This window comes from Anneissia japonica, unplaced genomic scaffold (genome assembly GCF_011630105.1).
Source record: "Anneissia japonica isolate Jap-2015-1 unplaced genomic scaffold, ASM1163010v1 scaffold472_len315957_cov169, whole genome shotgun sequence".
Classification (NCBI taxonomy): domain Eukaryota; kingdom Metazoa; phylum Echinodermata; class Crinoidea; order Comatulida; family Comatulidae; genus Anneissia; species Anneissia japonica.
This window is the reverse complement of record NW_022744734.1, coordinates 66,315-81,995: the sequence shown is the minus strand read 5'-3', so window position 1 is coordinate 81,995 and position 15,681 is coordinate 66,315. Positions and strand designations below refer to the sequence as shown.

Sequence of the window (15,681 nt, the reverse complement as noted above, 5' to 3'; positions counted from 1 at the left end):
GCTAGCTTTAACAACGCCAGGTCCGTGGCGTAACAGCTGGCTTACACTATTCCGCGGTCTAGTTCAGACACGAAAATTTGTATGCCGCTTACATAACGCTACTCTTATTCCGTGAGTCTGAACATACCCTAATTATGGATGGTTTAAATCACCTATAATACACAGTGAATTACTCTATTGTTAAACCTTAGCAGAGACTCGGCAACTTGGTACACATCCAACAAGTATGTTAACCCCTACGTACCTTTCTGTTGTCACAAATATACAAGAAACAAATAAAAAGATACTTTATTGGCCAACTGTCAAAAAGTTGATACATGGAAATCTGTTTCAAACTGGCAGTAAACGATGTACTGTGCAAGAAAAACTTGAACTACACTTAAACATCAAAATATATTTGAGTTAATTAAAATACACTTAAATAAACATCAAAATATACATTAAACTACACTTAAATAAACATCAAAATATACTTGAGTTGAACTACACTTAAATAAACATGAAACATTAAAATTCACTTAAAATAAATACAGTGTCAAATTATATTTAAATTAAACTTTCACTTTAATAAACATCAAAATATACTTAAATTAAACTGTGAAGGTATAAAATAAGAATGTTTTATACCTCCAGGATTTGACTATACTTAAGTAAAACATCAAATTATACTTTAAACTACACTTAAATTAAGCAAAATAACGCAGAAGAGCAAGTAAAGGTACACACATTTAACAACCAAGTTTTGAGGGTCCGAGTTGTGAATGGCATTCGGGAACAAAAGCTGTGGAGTTTATAGGAAGTAATGTTTATGCATGTGCAAAACAATAGTTAGTGTACTTTATAATTGAGCACTCTACAGATGATTGTGTCTTTTATATTGTTGGCATATGATGTAGATTTTGTATTTATTATTGTGTTTATTACTAGCCTGAGGAACTGTTAATCCAAGAAGTTCCCAGAGGACAGTAATGCATGTTTGATTTGGTGATATATTAATTTGTATTATTGCATTCAACCTTTCAAAACAATCCGGTGAAATTTGTTACAAGTTACAACTGTGCTTGTTCTTCTTCTATACTGTAGGACAATGAATAACAAAACAATTACATTGAACAATGAAACTTTAAGGTCGTCTATTAGCATTGTTTAATTATTGTAAAATAACTAGTTTCTATGATTAAACTATTGAGCGCTACTGTTTGAATTAGCTTTGTTTTAGAAGTATTGGGTCTCTCTGAAAGTGCAATCACCAATTCCAATTTTTTGGATCGGAATTGTTATTTTTGTCTTTTTTTTTTATTAATTAGCCAATCAAATGAAGTTGTTGCATTATAAGAAACATTATTAGACTACTGTAGTAGTTACATGACAAAATCATAAAAAATATGAAAATATTCAACAGTTTGCCTCACCGTCACATACATTGTTGATATGCTTATTGCCACCACTTGTTTTTACGGATTTTTAGTAACAGAACTCACAGATGGCGACTGTGCTTTGGGGACTATTGTACTTCAGACATATTGATGATGAATCAATGAATCAATGAAACTTGTACAAAACTATAAAAATGTTCTTTTGATATTTTTTCCCACCTCCAATATGACTCAGCAATTTTCTTTACCTGTTTTTTCTTCTTAAGTGACATCTTCCTTTGGGATTTTCCAGAGGAAAAGCAATAAAATGTGGAAAAGCTCCAAACTTTTACAATTTTTTCTAAGATTAAGACCGCTCTGAATAATCCGTGAACCTTGAGATCGTAAAGGTGTTTGTGGTTTGAGCGCCTCTACTCTGATCATTAATTCTTTAAATTATTAAGTCAATCGTAAAATGTCATCATTTTACATTCCTCATAATTTTTGTATTCCTTAGTTGAACATTGAATTTTTGTTTTTATTTTGATCGTTATTTGTACTAGAATTTAGAACACTATGTTTTGTGGTTTGTTCACTAATAGTTGTGAGACTCAGCCAAATGCACAGAATCGAGCCTAAAGCTAGGCTAGATAAGGTGATACTGTAGGCCTATATACCTACTATTTTAAAGTTATTTAGCGTGTTGTTGGAAAATACAAGCCTTAAGAGCAGATACTGTATTTGCTTTAGAATTTTTTCAGGAACAATGGCTCTTTTTCAGCTATATCTTCCAAAAGTTCCCTCTAAACTTGCAGTACAAATAATTACATTCATTCTCGAGTCAAAATATTGACAGGGAATATATTTTATGATGCTGACTCGTGCATGGCATTTAAGTTGTTTGATAAAGGAAAGTGTTTATTTCCCCGTGCCCTCTAGTAATACTTTCACCTCGGTTCGCCATGTGTAGAGGTCAGATATAAGAAACACACAACTATCAAATTTTAACATATAATTTAACGAGTACATTTGATGTCAGTGTAGAGAAACCATTACACTTGTTTGTCAGATCTATAGTTATAAACCATTTAAAACAAACATATCAAAAACATCCTATTTGAAAAACATATAATTTGTTCATTATCAGATTTCTGATGAAATAACCTAAAGCTAAAGAGCCGTAATGAGCATTTATTTATAACATGAAATTTTAGAATATTTTAATCAGAAAAACGCAGAAGGTTAGAAAGAAATTTATACAAATTTTATTTTATTAAAGATGTTTAACAACAACTTTGTCAAATATTGTATCTTAGGAAATTTATATGATCCAAAAACCCATACAAAATAAGTATAAGAAATTTAGTTTAATATAAATTTGAATTTGTTCCTATGCTATAAAAATGTATTTCATTTTTTTTTATATCTGAATTTTAACTGTGTGTTATTTGTTAGCAGTCCCATATAGAGGGTATACAAAGTGCTGTCATACTGTAGATGAAATTGTGCTATACAAATAGGAACTTATTATTAATTTATTCATTTTACTCTTTTAAATCATGACATTTAGAAGACCGAAGTAATTATATTAATATTGATTGATGTATTCCAATAAGCCTTCTTTGAATAACTGTACATCTTGCAGAATCTTCGCTTACAGTATATTTAATGATATTCTATACAATTATTGATTGAATGTTTCCAATAGCTATTCATCATCTAAACTCAATCCGAATAACTGAATATATTACGATCAGTGGGGAGGGGGAATTTACCCCCGTCGGACAGTCTTGAACCTCTCGTTCGACTCCATGACTAGCTCGTCGTATCAAAAATTAGAAAAAAAATATGTGGCTAAGTTAGATAGAATTATTTTGGTTTCCAATCCCAAATATTATGATCTAAAAGCACAATTTGGATCGTACTAAGCCATAAAAACTTTCCCTGGGCATTCTTACTGGGATTCTATATTCTGAGCCGTTGACTGAGGTTCTAGTTGGCCCCTTGGTTCGGACCGTCGTCATGTTGGACCCCTTGTCGGCAAATTTCTGGAGCCAACGCTGATTACAATCTAACTTTGATTATTCAAATTATTCTACATTTTGCTATTCAGGGCAATATACAGGTCTCCCTCCAATTAAAAGACCACTTTTGGAACCTTTATTTCCATGGCCTTTAGCAGCTTTGGTCTCTAATTAGAATAATAAAGATAAATTACATTTATTAATTTGTACATAATGCACTATGGGGGTCTTCTAACTATTTTGTCTAGAATGTTAAATGTTAATAACTTATCCACAGAGCATTTTATTTGGATTGAAACTGTACCCTGGTGATCCACACAGTGAAAGCTCCCCGCAGAGGTTCAGGAAAAAATTGCCTGTATACAAAATATTAATATTATTTTTTTATGCTGTTGATGATGATATAATTTTTAATGCTTCTTTTGATAATCTATGATAATTTAATTCAATATATTATTGATTTCCTGGCATTCAAATATTAGGTGTAAAATCAATTGAGATTTATAGACTTTGCCCGTGCAATGTCAATGTCCTGTTAAAAAAAATGAAACAAACCTTTATGTTATTCTGCTGACAGTTTTATCATCTCAATATAATAATGCATTTATAATGTGCTAGTAATAATTGAAGGTGCCCAGGGCACAACTAGTTAGTTATATTAAATTATTTAATATTAATATTATAAATATAAAGCCCTGTTCAGACTAGATATTAAATTTCAGTTGACAAAAATGTGACAACAGACATGTCTGAATATGGTCATGGTGACATCATATCATGACCCTATATAGGCACATCCTGTCTATATATGGGCATATTAACAGTATGAAAATCTTGAAAGAACTTTATAATGATATACAGTATTAGATAAAAAAGGAATTAAATGGAAAACTAAGCGTGGTGAGTGAGGCTTCAGGAGTGGTTTATGTTTGCTGGTGTTCAGAATAATACACAGCAGATGAAAGCCTTAGCATGATGTGACTGATATATTAATAGGGAGCTTTCCATTGCACGACGACGGTAATTCAAATTATTCTACATTTTGCTATTCAGAACAATATACAGGTCTCTCTGCAATTAAAAGACCACTTTTGTGACCATGGTCTATAGCAGCTTTGGTCTCTAATTAGATTAATAAAGATTAAATTACTTTTTATTAATTTTGGATCACAGTAAAGTGGTCTTTAATTGGTGGGGTCTTGTACATGTATTACTACGGTACAAAATAGTTATGTTGAATATATTAGTTTTTTTTCATCTCTAAAGTATTATTTTTTTTAATTAAAGTTTTTTTGAAACTTTTTTTAATTGAACTGTATTGATGATAGAATAGACCTAGTTTAGTGTTGTTTGCAAAATTAGTACAAAAGGAACCAAATTACAAAAAAAATAATCTTTTATGAATGCATTATTTTGTAAGACGTAGCACGTAATGTCGTCACTAAAATTCATCTGCGCATGCGAGAACGTTAAGTTCTCCTTGTCGCATAGATCCTAGGACGCAATTTGGCCAAATCTATGTATGCAGACACCCGGTAGGATGGTCATGCATGAGTGATTCCATTCTAGCGTCGCATCATCGAACAAATAAAAAGCTTGCTATTAAAAGCTTGTTCCGTACTTTTAATATTTCAGTGACAAACATGCTGGCGCCCTTCATATTATCTTTGGTTCAATCAAGTCTGTTTACTGTTAGTTTTTCTCACTTCATCAAATAGTCCCCCGCTCGTAATCATTCTATCAATTTTAATGCAAGTTATGCGAAGGGCTCATTCTTGTCCTATACAAATTCTTTGGCTCAAGATACTTTGTACAGTACATAGTCTAGATAAGCATAATGCTACAGTAGATGTGATCAGCGATCTTATATTCATAACAGATGTCTGGTCATTGCTATCTTCTTTATCATTAGCCTACAAAAATAAATATTCGCAATTTGACAGTTCAACAGACTTATTAATTAGCATACAGTAATTTATTTTGATATTTTGTAGTTAAAAAATTCCTTTATGCCTCTGTCTGTAAAGAGTATTATAAAAATGCCTCCAGTGCAAAACATAATGTGATTAACTACTGTATATTCCAACAGATTGTCTGGAGAGAACAAATACAGTAATGTTGAAATGGGTTTTGAGAAGTGCGAGTTGCCTCCCTGTGCTGGTTTAGCATGTTCTCCAGCCCTGAACATGTAGACCTGCATTTGTTCCAAGTAATATACGTTTGTAGTGAGCGACGCCAGCATAGACTAATTGATTAAAATATGCGTTGAATAATAAGGCAACATCATACCGTCTCATACATCATATTCCTCTGTTGAAGTTTAATTGAATTGAGTATGTTCCAGCAGTAGATAATTAAGAACAGATAATAAATATCAATCAATCAATCAATTAATATACTTAAGACCTCTGAGGAATGCTTTACCTAAATGTCAACGTCTGTTGAAAGCATACACTAAGATATCTTCTTATTAAGAGTCGATATTCTTTGAATTTGAGCTTAGAAGATGATAAAGAATAAGTCACAAAATATAAACTTACCTATCAATCAGTCACTTGGTCAGTATAATCGGTAATTGTACAGAGCACAGACACTTGGATTGCTCTTGTGCAAAGTAAATCAGTAATTTGGTGAATTATTGCAATTCTTTTACCAATTAAATTTGATCTTGTATACCTGTTGTTCAAGGTAAAAAATGTTATAGGATGTAACTGATATTGTTGTGCTGAATTGCATACTAGCATGGTCAGTGACTATAGAGGTGCACACAGTCATCTTTCCACAATAATGGGCTAGGAGTGGACCAGAGCTTTTAGGTAACCCACACTCCCTTCCCCCCCCCTCCCTTCCTGTGCACATGATTTAATTGGAAACAATAGACCCTAACTATAATAATATTAGAATTAAAAATTCTTTATTTGTCCTCATTCCAATTGGAAATTTTCTCTGGGCCCCTTGGAACCAACGGTAGCCGCACTAGTGTACCATCTGACAACTGCAACTAACGGAGACATATGGATACAAACATTGTCCTTAACATACCTAATTCTCAATGGGCTTATTCGACTGGTTCATTTCGTTGAGTACGAATTTTCATTGAGTATTATTTTCATTCGACTGGTTCGTAAAATAGACTTTGTTGACAACGAAAATTAACGTAACCAGAATGCGTTAATCAGTGTTAAGTTATGCACATGACCAAAAAAAATATGGCTGATTGGTTAGTTTAGCAACAACATTTGCGTTTATATAATTTAGATTAAATTTAAGAAAATAAAAATTATAATATTTACCCACATTGAAGTCAAAAAATAATTGTAGGTTAACAGAATTCAAAAACTGGATGAAAACATTTTTTTACAAAAACCCATACTGTGACAATCCTAAGCAGCCTTGATTACGCAGAATGTATCACGGTAGCTATGGAGCGATTTTGTTTTGTTGAGTATTTACCAGTTTTTCATTTGACTGATCGTCTTCGTTAAGTAGGATTTTACCACTGCGCATGTGGGCATGGTTTAACAACTTAGAACAATCAGTCGAATACGGCCAATATGAGGGTTATTTGAGGAGCCAAGCAATCAGACTCCAGGTTTGAACCGGAGTCTCTAGCTTAAGAAGCAGGAACAATATCTCTCAAACAACCGCTCTGCTCAAAACCTTCAGTTTTGAGTTCTTATCTGAGAAGGCTTGGTTCCTCCTACCAAACAGCAGTTTCAACCTGCAACATGTTAGGTATAAGCACCACAAACCACTCAACTCGCGCAACCACTTGAGTATGAATTCAGTATGAATTTGAATTATTATATTTTCACATTATGATTTTAATGGGTTCCTCTTTTCCTTTTGTCCATTTTGAAATTGTAAACACTTAACAACGTACATGATTATATTGAGTGCACAACTTCGAATGAATGTGGGAATGTAACAGACGTTAAATCAACAACATATTGTGTTATCCCATGTTCAGAACTGTACATCAGAAGTACGCTTAATATTAATATTTGTGTTAACGCTACATTTGTACTGCTAGTTTTATCAAGTAGAAATAGACTGGAACTTAAGTGTTGGGCCTGGAGTACAGTACTCGAAGATCATCGTGGCATCTACTGTAGCATAAATAAGATATAGTACAGTACATAGCTAATAGTATATAATAATAATAATAATAATTACAGCAATATTATAGCCACAGAATCTACACAGAAAATTAATTATAGTACTTCAGCTGAGCTGCTACTGTAATAGTAACAATAATACAAATGGTAATAATAATATTGATAATAATACAATCTATAATGTGCTGTGTACTCTATGTATCAATTTAATATGAAATTTATTTTTAAAAATTCACTTAATAGGAATTTAATTCAATCTATATTTAAGCGTAACATGGTTGAAATCTATTCTAGAGAAAAGAGGAAGAAAATTTAGGAATTTGTTTTTGGAGATATTTTATGTTTTGTAGAAAATGATGCAACCACAAGGTTCTGCCTGACAAATCGTAATACGGAAAATATACCTCTTTACTTAATGCTAAGAAAATGGTATTTACAAAAATCCAAGTCTCACTAGCCTGCTATTAGTTCCTCTGGAAGTTGTGTGCTTCCTAAATTATACTGCATTCATGCATTTTTCTACATTATACACTGTTCATGTGTTTTCCTTCATTATTCACCAACACATTTTCGCTTTCCAATATTCAATTCATGAAACAGTAATTACATAATTAAATGCTTAATTTATTCATGTTAAAGGTCGTTGAAGACTTCATTCTTAAGGATGCAAAGTCTGTATCATGATTTAACTTGTACATGCATGTAAAAATATAAATGCCACTTTCATTATTGTTCAAGAACAGTTGAAATCTAATTTGTTTTTGTTAATACCAGCATTTAATACAACGTTCGATTTGATTGGCCTGTTCGAAACACCCAACTTTATAGGCCATTGTTCACTTGAAAAAAAAAAATGAAAATATAAAAAATAAATAGGTTAATTATATATCTAGGTCAATCCTGGTTAATGATATGATATTAAAAGATTGATTTACTACGCAAGTGTGATAACAAATATATATAAAAAATTAAAATAGCTGTTATTACTACATTTTGTGGTTTTATTATATTATTTGATGAGTTTAGGAATGCTTGATTTCCAATATTCCTAATACACTAATTACCACATTATGTTTCATTTACTCATGTCAAAGGTCATTTGAGCTGTAATGCTTCAGTATGTACTACTACTACTGTACATGCTTGTATTGTGTATCCACAACAGATGATTGTTTAGAAACAAGTTTAAGAACAATTCAGTCTAGAAATGTGTTTCACTAATCCAGCATTATGCAAATTTTGATTTACATGGCCTAGAATTCGAAACACCCAACTTTATAGTCCATTGTTCAATTTCATGACATAATGAAAACAATAAATATAGGTTAGTTGTATGTAGGTCAGTTTTGGTCTGTTATTTTTTTTTCTTTGAAAGATTGTTTTTTGATTACTTCTAATTTTTTTTTTATCTCTGATTACTGGTACTTAATGGTTCAAATGTGTTGTTTGATGAGTTTATAGTGTTTTAGGTACTTAGGCATATGTTTTATTATGTCACATGTTGTTTCACAGCCAATGGGCTTTGGACTAGTATTTTAATATAAAAGGAATAATTACAGCTGCAACAGCCTTTGATTACTGATAACCGATGTTATATGGTAGTCTGCCTCTTATGGGTGTATTAAGAAGAAGTAGAATAATTGGTTACTCACTGATAAGGTTGTGTAATTACTACAAACAAGTTTATTGCACATTGGCAGCATTCAACAAGAAGGTTAAATGACCAAATTCAATCAATTTACTGTGAATAGTATTAATATTAATTGGAAAAATTTCCCATTTTGTGGTGTTTTTTTTTTATAAATGTGTAAAGTAAATAGTCCATGTTCAATCTGCAGTTTATAGTTTAGTTATCAGGCTGCAGTTTATTCACAGTCAACAGTTTTTCTAGCAGTCCATGATTTTGTCAGCAGTTCTTAGTTCCCAAGTCATTAATTCACAGTTTAGTCAAGAGTCCAATGTTTGTTAACTTCTTATGCACAATAGTCCACAGGTAAGTTAGCAGTCTACAGTTTTAGTCAGTAGTCCACAGCTAAAAGTCTACAGTTTAGTCAATATAGTCCACAGTTAAGTTGGCAGTCTACAGTTTCTGCAAACAGGAAATTTGTCAGGGACATCTTGCATAGTCCACAATGATAGAATAATAGTTGATGAAAAACAATCCCCTCAATATTCAACATGATGTTGATTTATAGATATATGCAAGCAATGCATTTGAATGATGTGTACTACATAGATAATAAATAGTCAGATTTATATAGTCAAAAGCTATAAATTTCATTATTATGTTCTAATAAAGTATGATAGATTATAATGTATCAATTTATTATTCATTCATTTATTGATGAATTCTCATAATTTATGATTCCAGTCATGTCATTAAATTCCAATAATAATAAATGATTAATTTTTTTTCTGTCTTTCAGTTCACTCCAGATCCAAACTCTAGTTCACATCATAAAAATTCTTGCATAGAAATTGGAACAAATTGTTGGCCAACTATAGACGGCTGTACCATACAGAGTAAATCACAAGGTAGTAATTTATTATTTAAAGCACCTTCCAGAGTCTATCAAATATTCTTAAATTCTTATTCTTGTAAAAAAACAAAAACTGTTGAATGCCCGTATTTAGTCATGATATGCGTATATATTGTCATTTTGTGATGTCATCATGACCATATTTGGGCATGTCTCATGTTGAATGTACAGTAATATGACATAATCATGCCTATATATGGTAACATCACATACTGTAAATCACACAAAGTTATGATAGTGTGGAAAGAGCACGAGCAACTTAGCTCAGTCGGCTAAACTGGTGGTAGCCACTGTGTGCACGCTGAACCGTGAAGATCTCTTGGTCCCCGGTTCAATTCCCATCGCTGCTCTCCTTTTATTTCAACTGGAGGGCTGAAATGCAAGTTACGATGGCGCGCCGTCTTTCCTATGAGACTTTTAAATGTGATGTCCAGTGTGCATTATCGCCCATGTGCATGTTAAAGAACGCAGTAAACTCTTCGGAAAAGCGTAGGGAATTGTACTGCCCAATCACCACAAGAAAGACCCTACTGGAAATTAGTCATCTTCAGACTTTTGTGGGTTATCCTTGGTGTTTACACCGAACAAATCCATTAAAAAAAAACAATTTTGATCTGATTTTAGAGATGAGATAAAATAAAATGTGTAATTTTTTTTGACAGTTTGACCTCTGATGTATAATATTGAAACGTCTGGCATCAGGCTTGATAATAATTTGCCTCAGAGACGAAAGAATGTTTTTTTTTTTTTTTTTTTTTTTTTAAATAGTTGAAAGGTAAAAGCTAGCATTTGTCATTTGTTACTGGCTTGCGTCTTCTTGGAAGTCTCTGTCTTGGTGTTGAACTTTGATGAGTATGCAATCTTATCAGATGAATTGTATAACAGGGCAATTTTTTATCCTGTTCCTTTACTCTACTGTAGTCACTTGGGTTGGTTGCTAATTCCTAAACTGTCTAATCTTTTGAGAGACTTTGATTCCCAGACCCTTTCTGAGTTGTTCTGGGCTGTGCTGATTTACAGTTTTACTCAGAAGTGTCTGTTAATCATTTCTTTGAATGTTTTGGACTATAAAAACCTTATTGTTAGGCCCTATAGAAGAAATATTAATTTATCACCCCATCTAAGCTGGAAAAGTAATGAGAGAGGGAGACTTTTTATTTTCATTTTTTATTTCACTAAAGCCAAATATCACCCTTGGGTTATTTGCTGGTGCATTGATATTCAAAGTAAAATATGATTGAGATAATACAAGCAATATCTAACAACTATTTAAAAAAAATGAAAAAGAAAAACAACATTTTTTTAATACCATAGAAGACATGTGTGCAAGGGTGATAAACTAATAATATTGGGCCTTATCTTTATGTACATTGTATTCATTACTGTTTTTCAACACCTGTCGTACGGTATGTCTGGGTTTTTTCCCCCTGTATCTTAAACAATTTTCTTTTTTCTTATCTCAAATACTTTCCTTTTTGATGTGATTACAGTTGGATGTGCTGTTAGTGTGAATGGTAAAGGTGCTGCCCCGGTCATCAAGAACTGCGTTATCAACAAGTGTGAGAATGTCGGTCTGTATATTAACGATCATGCACAGGTAAGTTGGCTTCCCAATAATCTAAATAACACCTGCCTTAGTCAACTGTTGCATAATACTCACTTACTTTTTTTGTTTTTGGTTTTTTTTGTTATTAAATTTTTTTTACACTGGCTGAGAGTGCCAAACCAATTTTATAAGGAGGTAATATTATAAGTCTTGCTCAGATACAAACACCTGCATGCATACAATACACATAGTTACAACAATACTGCTTTTATATCCACATTTGGCTTATCCTAACAGCTCATTTACACAAACTTGAAAAATATTAATTAATAGACTTGAATAAATATACTTAGGTTTTCCATAAATAAAATTTTTCTTGTCTGTTTTTTCTAGGGAACATATGTTGACAACGAAATCAGCAACAATGCGTTAGCTGGTGTGTGGGTTAAGAACTACGCAAATCCAATCATTCGACGATGTCATGTACATGACGGTCGTGACGTTGGTGTCTTCACATTCGATAATGGACTGGTAAGGCATATTATTGTGACATAATTCTTTTTTAGTTATAATTGTAGTAGGCACTAACAGTGATGTCTATTTACTTGTGTGTTAAAGTATGTTTGTGGAAATTATTCTTTTTATATTGAAATGTAATTTTTTCAGGGCTATTTTGACAAATGCGATATCCACGACAACCGAATTGCTGGATTCGAGGTGAAAGCCGGTGCTAATCCGACGGTTGTACACTGTGAAATCCATCATGGCCAGACCGGGGGAATATACGTGCACGAGAACGGCCGCGGGGAATTCATCGATAACAAGATCCATAGCAACACATTTGCAGGAGTATGGATTACTTCCAACAGTGATCCCACTATAAGGTAGGGGGAAACTATAAAGTTGGTGGAACTTTAAAGTAGGGGGAATGTGAAATGCCCATGTGTACACATGTTAATCAAGTAAAGTAAAATTACATAAATCAGCTCTGTCCAGATTGTCAAAAAAAAAAATCCCCATATAAAGTCATGATGTGCCTATATATGGTGATGATGTGATGTCATCATGACCATATTTAGGCATGTCACATGTTTTTGGAAATTTTCTCGGTGGATTGGTTCTTGACGAAGATAATGAAAGCTCCCAATGCCTTTTGCTCATTTATAAGGGCATGATAATGTCATGTCTTAAGCCACTTTCAGATAGACGTTGCTGCAATGTTGCGGTAAGCATGCCGGCATAATAACAGGTCTATACCCTTTCACACAGCACCTTGTTAACGCAATATTGTGGTAAATTTCTGTCTGAAATGGTCCTTTGAAATGGCGTAATACTGGCGGTTTAAATACCACCGTACAATTGTTTTCAACTTTAACCTTGTTTGTTTAAGCATAAATGCACATGTCGGCTTGATTGCCACAATATTGAGTAGACCCTTTCAGACAGAGCAAGCCAGTAACCCATACCGCAATATTGCGGCAATATTACTAGGGTGCATGGTGGCCTAAAGTACGCCGGCATATGGCGTATTGATCCTTTCAGACAGAAACCCATGCCGGCATGCTTACTGCAATATTGCGGTATTGCAGCTCTGTCTGGAGGGCTTTATTCATATAAGGGCAAGGTAATATCATGTCATATTCATATGGGCATGATAATGTCATGTCATATTCAAATGTGGCCATGATAATGTCATAGATAGTTATAAAGTTATTGTAAATTAATCACTGGTGTTTTTCACATAAAAATTAATAAAGCACGTAGAAATAACTGACTGGTGGTACATCATTTAATACTATAAGATCAATTATTGTATGGTATTTATGTAAGCCAACATAATCCTACTAATAATGTTAATATCATCAGCTGTCTAGTCCACTGATTGGCTGAGGTATAGTAGTATATTTTCAGCCACAAACCTAACAATTTTCATGAATCTTTTTTACTAGGGGGAATGAAATTTTCAATGGACATCAAGGGGGCGTGTATATATTTGGAGAAGGACGAGGTCTGATCGAGAACAATAATATACATAGTAACGCACTCGCTGGCATCCAGATTCGTACAAACAGTAACCCGATCATCCGAGGCAACAGAATTCATGACGGACAACATGGGGGAATTTATGTGGTACGTTGTGTAATATATGTTTGAAAGAGGGAGCGTGTGAATAATACTTCTTTCAACAATTCAGTCAAAAAATGTTCACAAGAGTGACTTGTGCTCTTTTTATAATGTACTTTTCTGGAATGTCATTTAAACATGAAAACTGGCCAATCAGAACCCTTTAACGTGTTTTATCATACAGAGTTTAAAGAATGTATTTTTTATGTAGTAATGTATAAACCATTAACCTGTTTAGTAGAAACATTTCATAATAATTTGTATAAAAACAAAAATACATTTATATTAGTTCTGACATGACCCTAACATGTTTGTTTCTCTGTTGCAGCATGAAAAGGGCAAAGGGTTAATCATTGAGAATGAGGTGTACAGTAATACTCTAGCTGGTGTCTGGGTAACCACAGGTAGCTGTCCAGAACTTAGGCGTAACAGGATACACAGTGGAAAACAGGTAAGTTCAAGGGGTTTACACCTTTTTTTGCATTTTGAAACATTATTATGATTTTAGTTATTATTGTCATACTATATTTTATTATTATTGTTTTATTATTTTGTTATTTTTGTTATTCAAATTAATGCTAATTATATTTTATTTTTAATATTCTCATTCTTATATTTTTTCTTTATTATTTTTACTTTTATTAATGTATGATTTTATATTAATTGTTTATATTTTTTACATTTCATTGTTGTTTATTATTATGCATAATATTATTTCTGTTACATTTATCATGATGATTATTATAATTATGATGATAATATTTAAGTTAATGAAATAATAACGATGTATTTATTTTTGCATGTTTCTTTTATTTTGCACCTTGTTGTTTAATTTGAATTCATAATTTTTAATTAAGTGTAAGCTATTGACGCTAGACATAGTCAGGTGTTGCGCACCTGTTCCAATTGCCTTTCTGTGGTATCTGTCAAATCTGTTGATGAAATGGGCTAACAGTGAGTTGTAAACAGTAAGTTAAAAGGGGATGATTAGGGGAAAAAGTTTAAACAGAAAGTATAAATTTTTAGTTGAGGAAAACACAACCTGTGACCTTACATTTCCTCTGTCACTGAAGCTTAACCGAAACAGCATAGAAATTTAGAAATTTAATGAATTGTTTTGTTCTGTTATTTTTACCTAATTAATTATTCAAAATTTTAAATTAAACTTAAATTGAGTCCCGAATATATATAAAAAGTCTGGTGCAAATTCAAAGAGGTTTAGTTTTACTGTAATATGTTGTTTGAGAACATATTATATTTTATAAAAAACATTTTTAGGAGAATGATTGTGTTTTTCAGTTTTTAAAAATTTTAGTCCTTGATCTTAATTTTGCTTTGCACGCTAACAAGATTTACTGTCTAATTTCAATGCAGGATAAACTGATTTGACATGCTTAGGAATCAGCAACTTCCTCTTGATACAAATCTAGTACTATATACTTTATATAATTTATCTTACATGATAGTTGCTATACATAGCAGCTCTGGTTGTCTATGCATTACTGACGCAAGCCACTGGTCAGTTTGCTTATCCCCATTGGCAGCTCTAGATAATTTTGAATATATATTTGTATCTATTAAAGAAACAGGAAGTTTGTGTAGATTAGATTCTGAATCTAATTAGAATGAAAATATGCAATTTTGGCAGTCAAACTGTGGGGTCGAGAGTAGGGGGTGGGATGACATCCAAAAACACCTTGATCTGCCTCCATTGATATTACACCTGTAGATGGAGCAATTATAATGTCAAAGGTTAAAGATAAATATCTTTAGGTTCAATTTCATTCTCTATTGTTGTCATACTAATGTCATTTTGAGTACTACTGTATTTTTGTGATATATTTTAACATGTGGTTGAATGATTGAATTGTGTCAAAGGTTGTACCAGTAGTCTAGCAGTGTATTTAGGGGTATTTACTTGAGGGGACATATCAAGGAATATTACTATATTGAGCAATTGGAAGGAGATGGGGA

At 32.5% G+C, this 15,681-nt stretch overlaps 1 protein-coding gene across 1 annotated transcript in view; it reads left to right on the top strand.

The window, feature by feature from the left end:
- Window positions 1–15,681, top strand: part of LOC117119706 (F-box only protein 11-like) — a 62,644-nt gene that overhangs the window by 34,334 nt on the left and 12,629 nt on the right. The window contains exons 8-13 of the mRNA XM_033264540.1: window positions 9,924–10,032; window positions 11,528–11,634; window positions 11,977–12,114; window positions 12,250–12,467; window positions 13,533–13,713; window positions 14,036–14,158. Of these exons, the coding sequence (XP_033120431.1) occupies window positions 9,924–10,032; window positions 11,528–11,634; window positions 11,977–12,114; window positions 12,250–12,467; window positions 13,533–13,713; window positions 14,036–14,158 (876 nt within the window). The remainder of the gene's footprint in view (window positions 1–9,923; window positions 10,033–11,527; window positions 11,635–11,976; window positions 12,115–12,249; window positions 12,468–13,532; window positions 13,714–14,035; window positions 14,159–15,681) is intronic.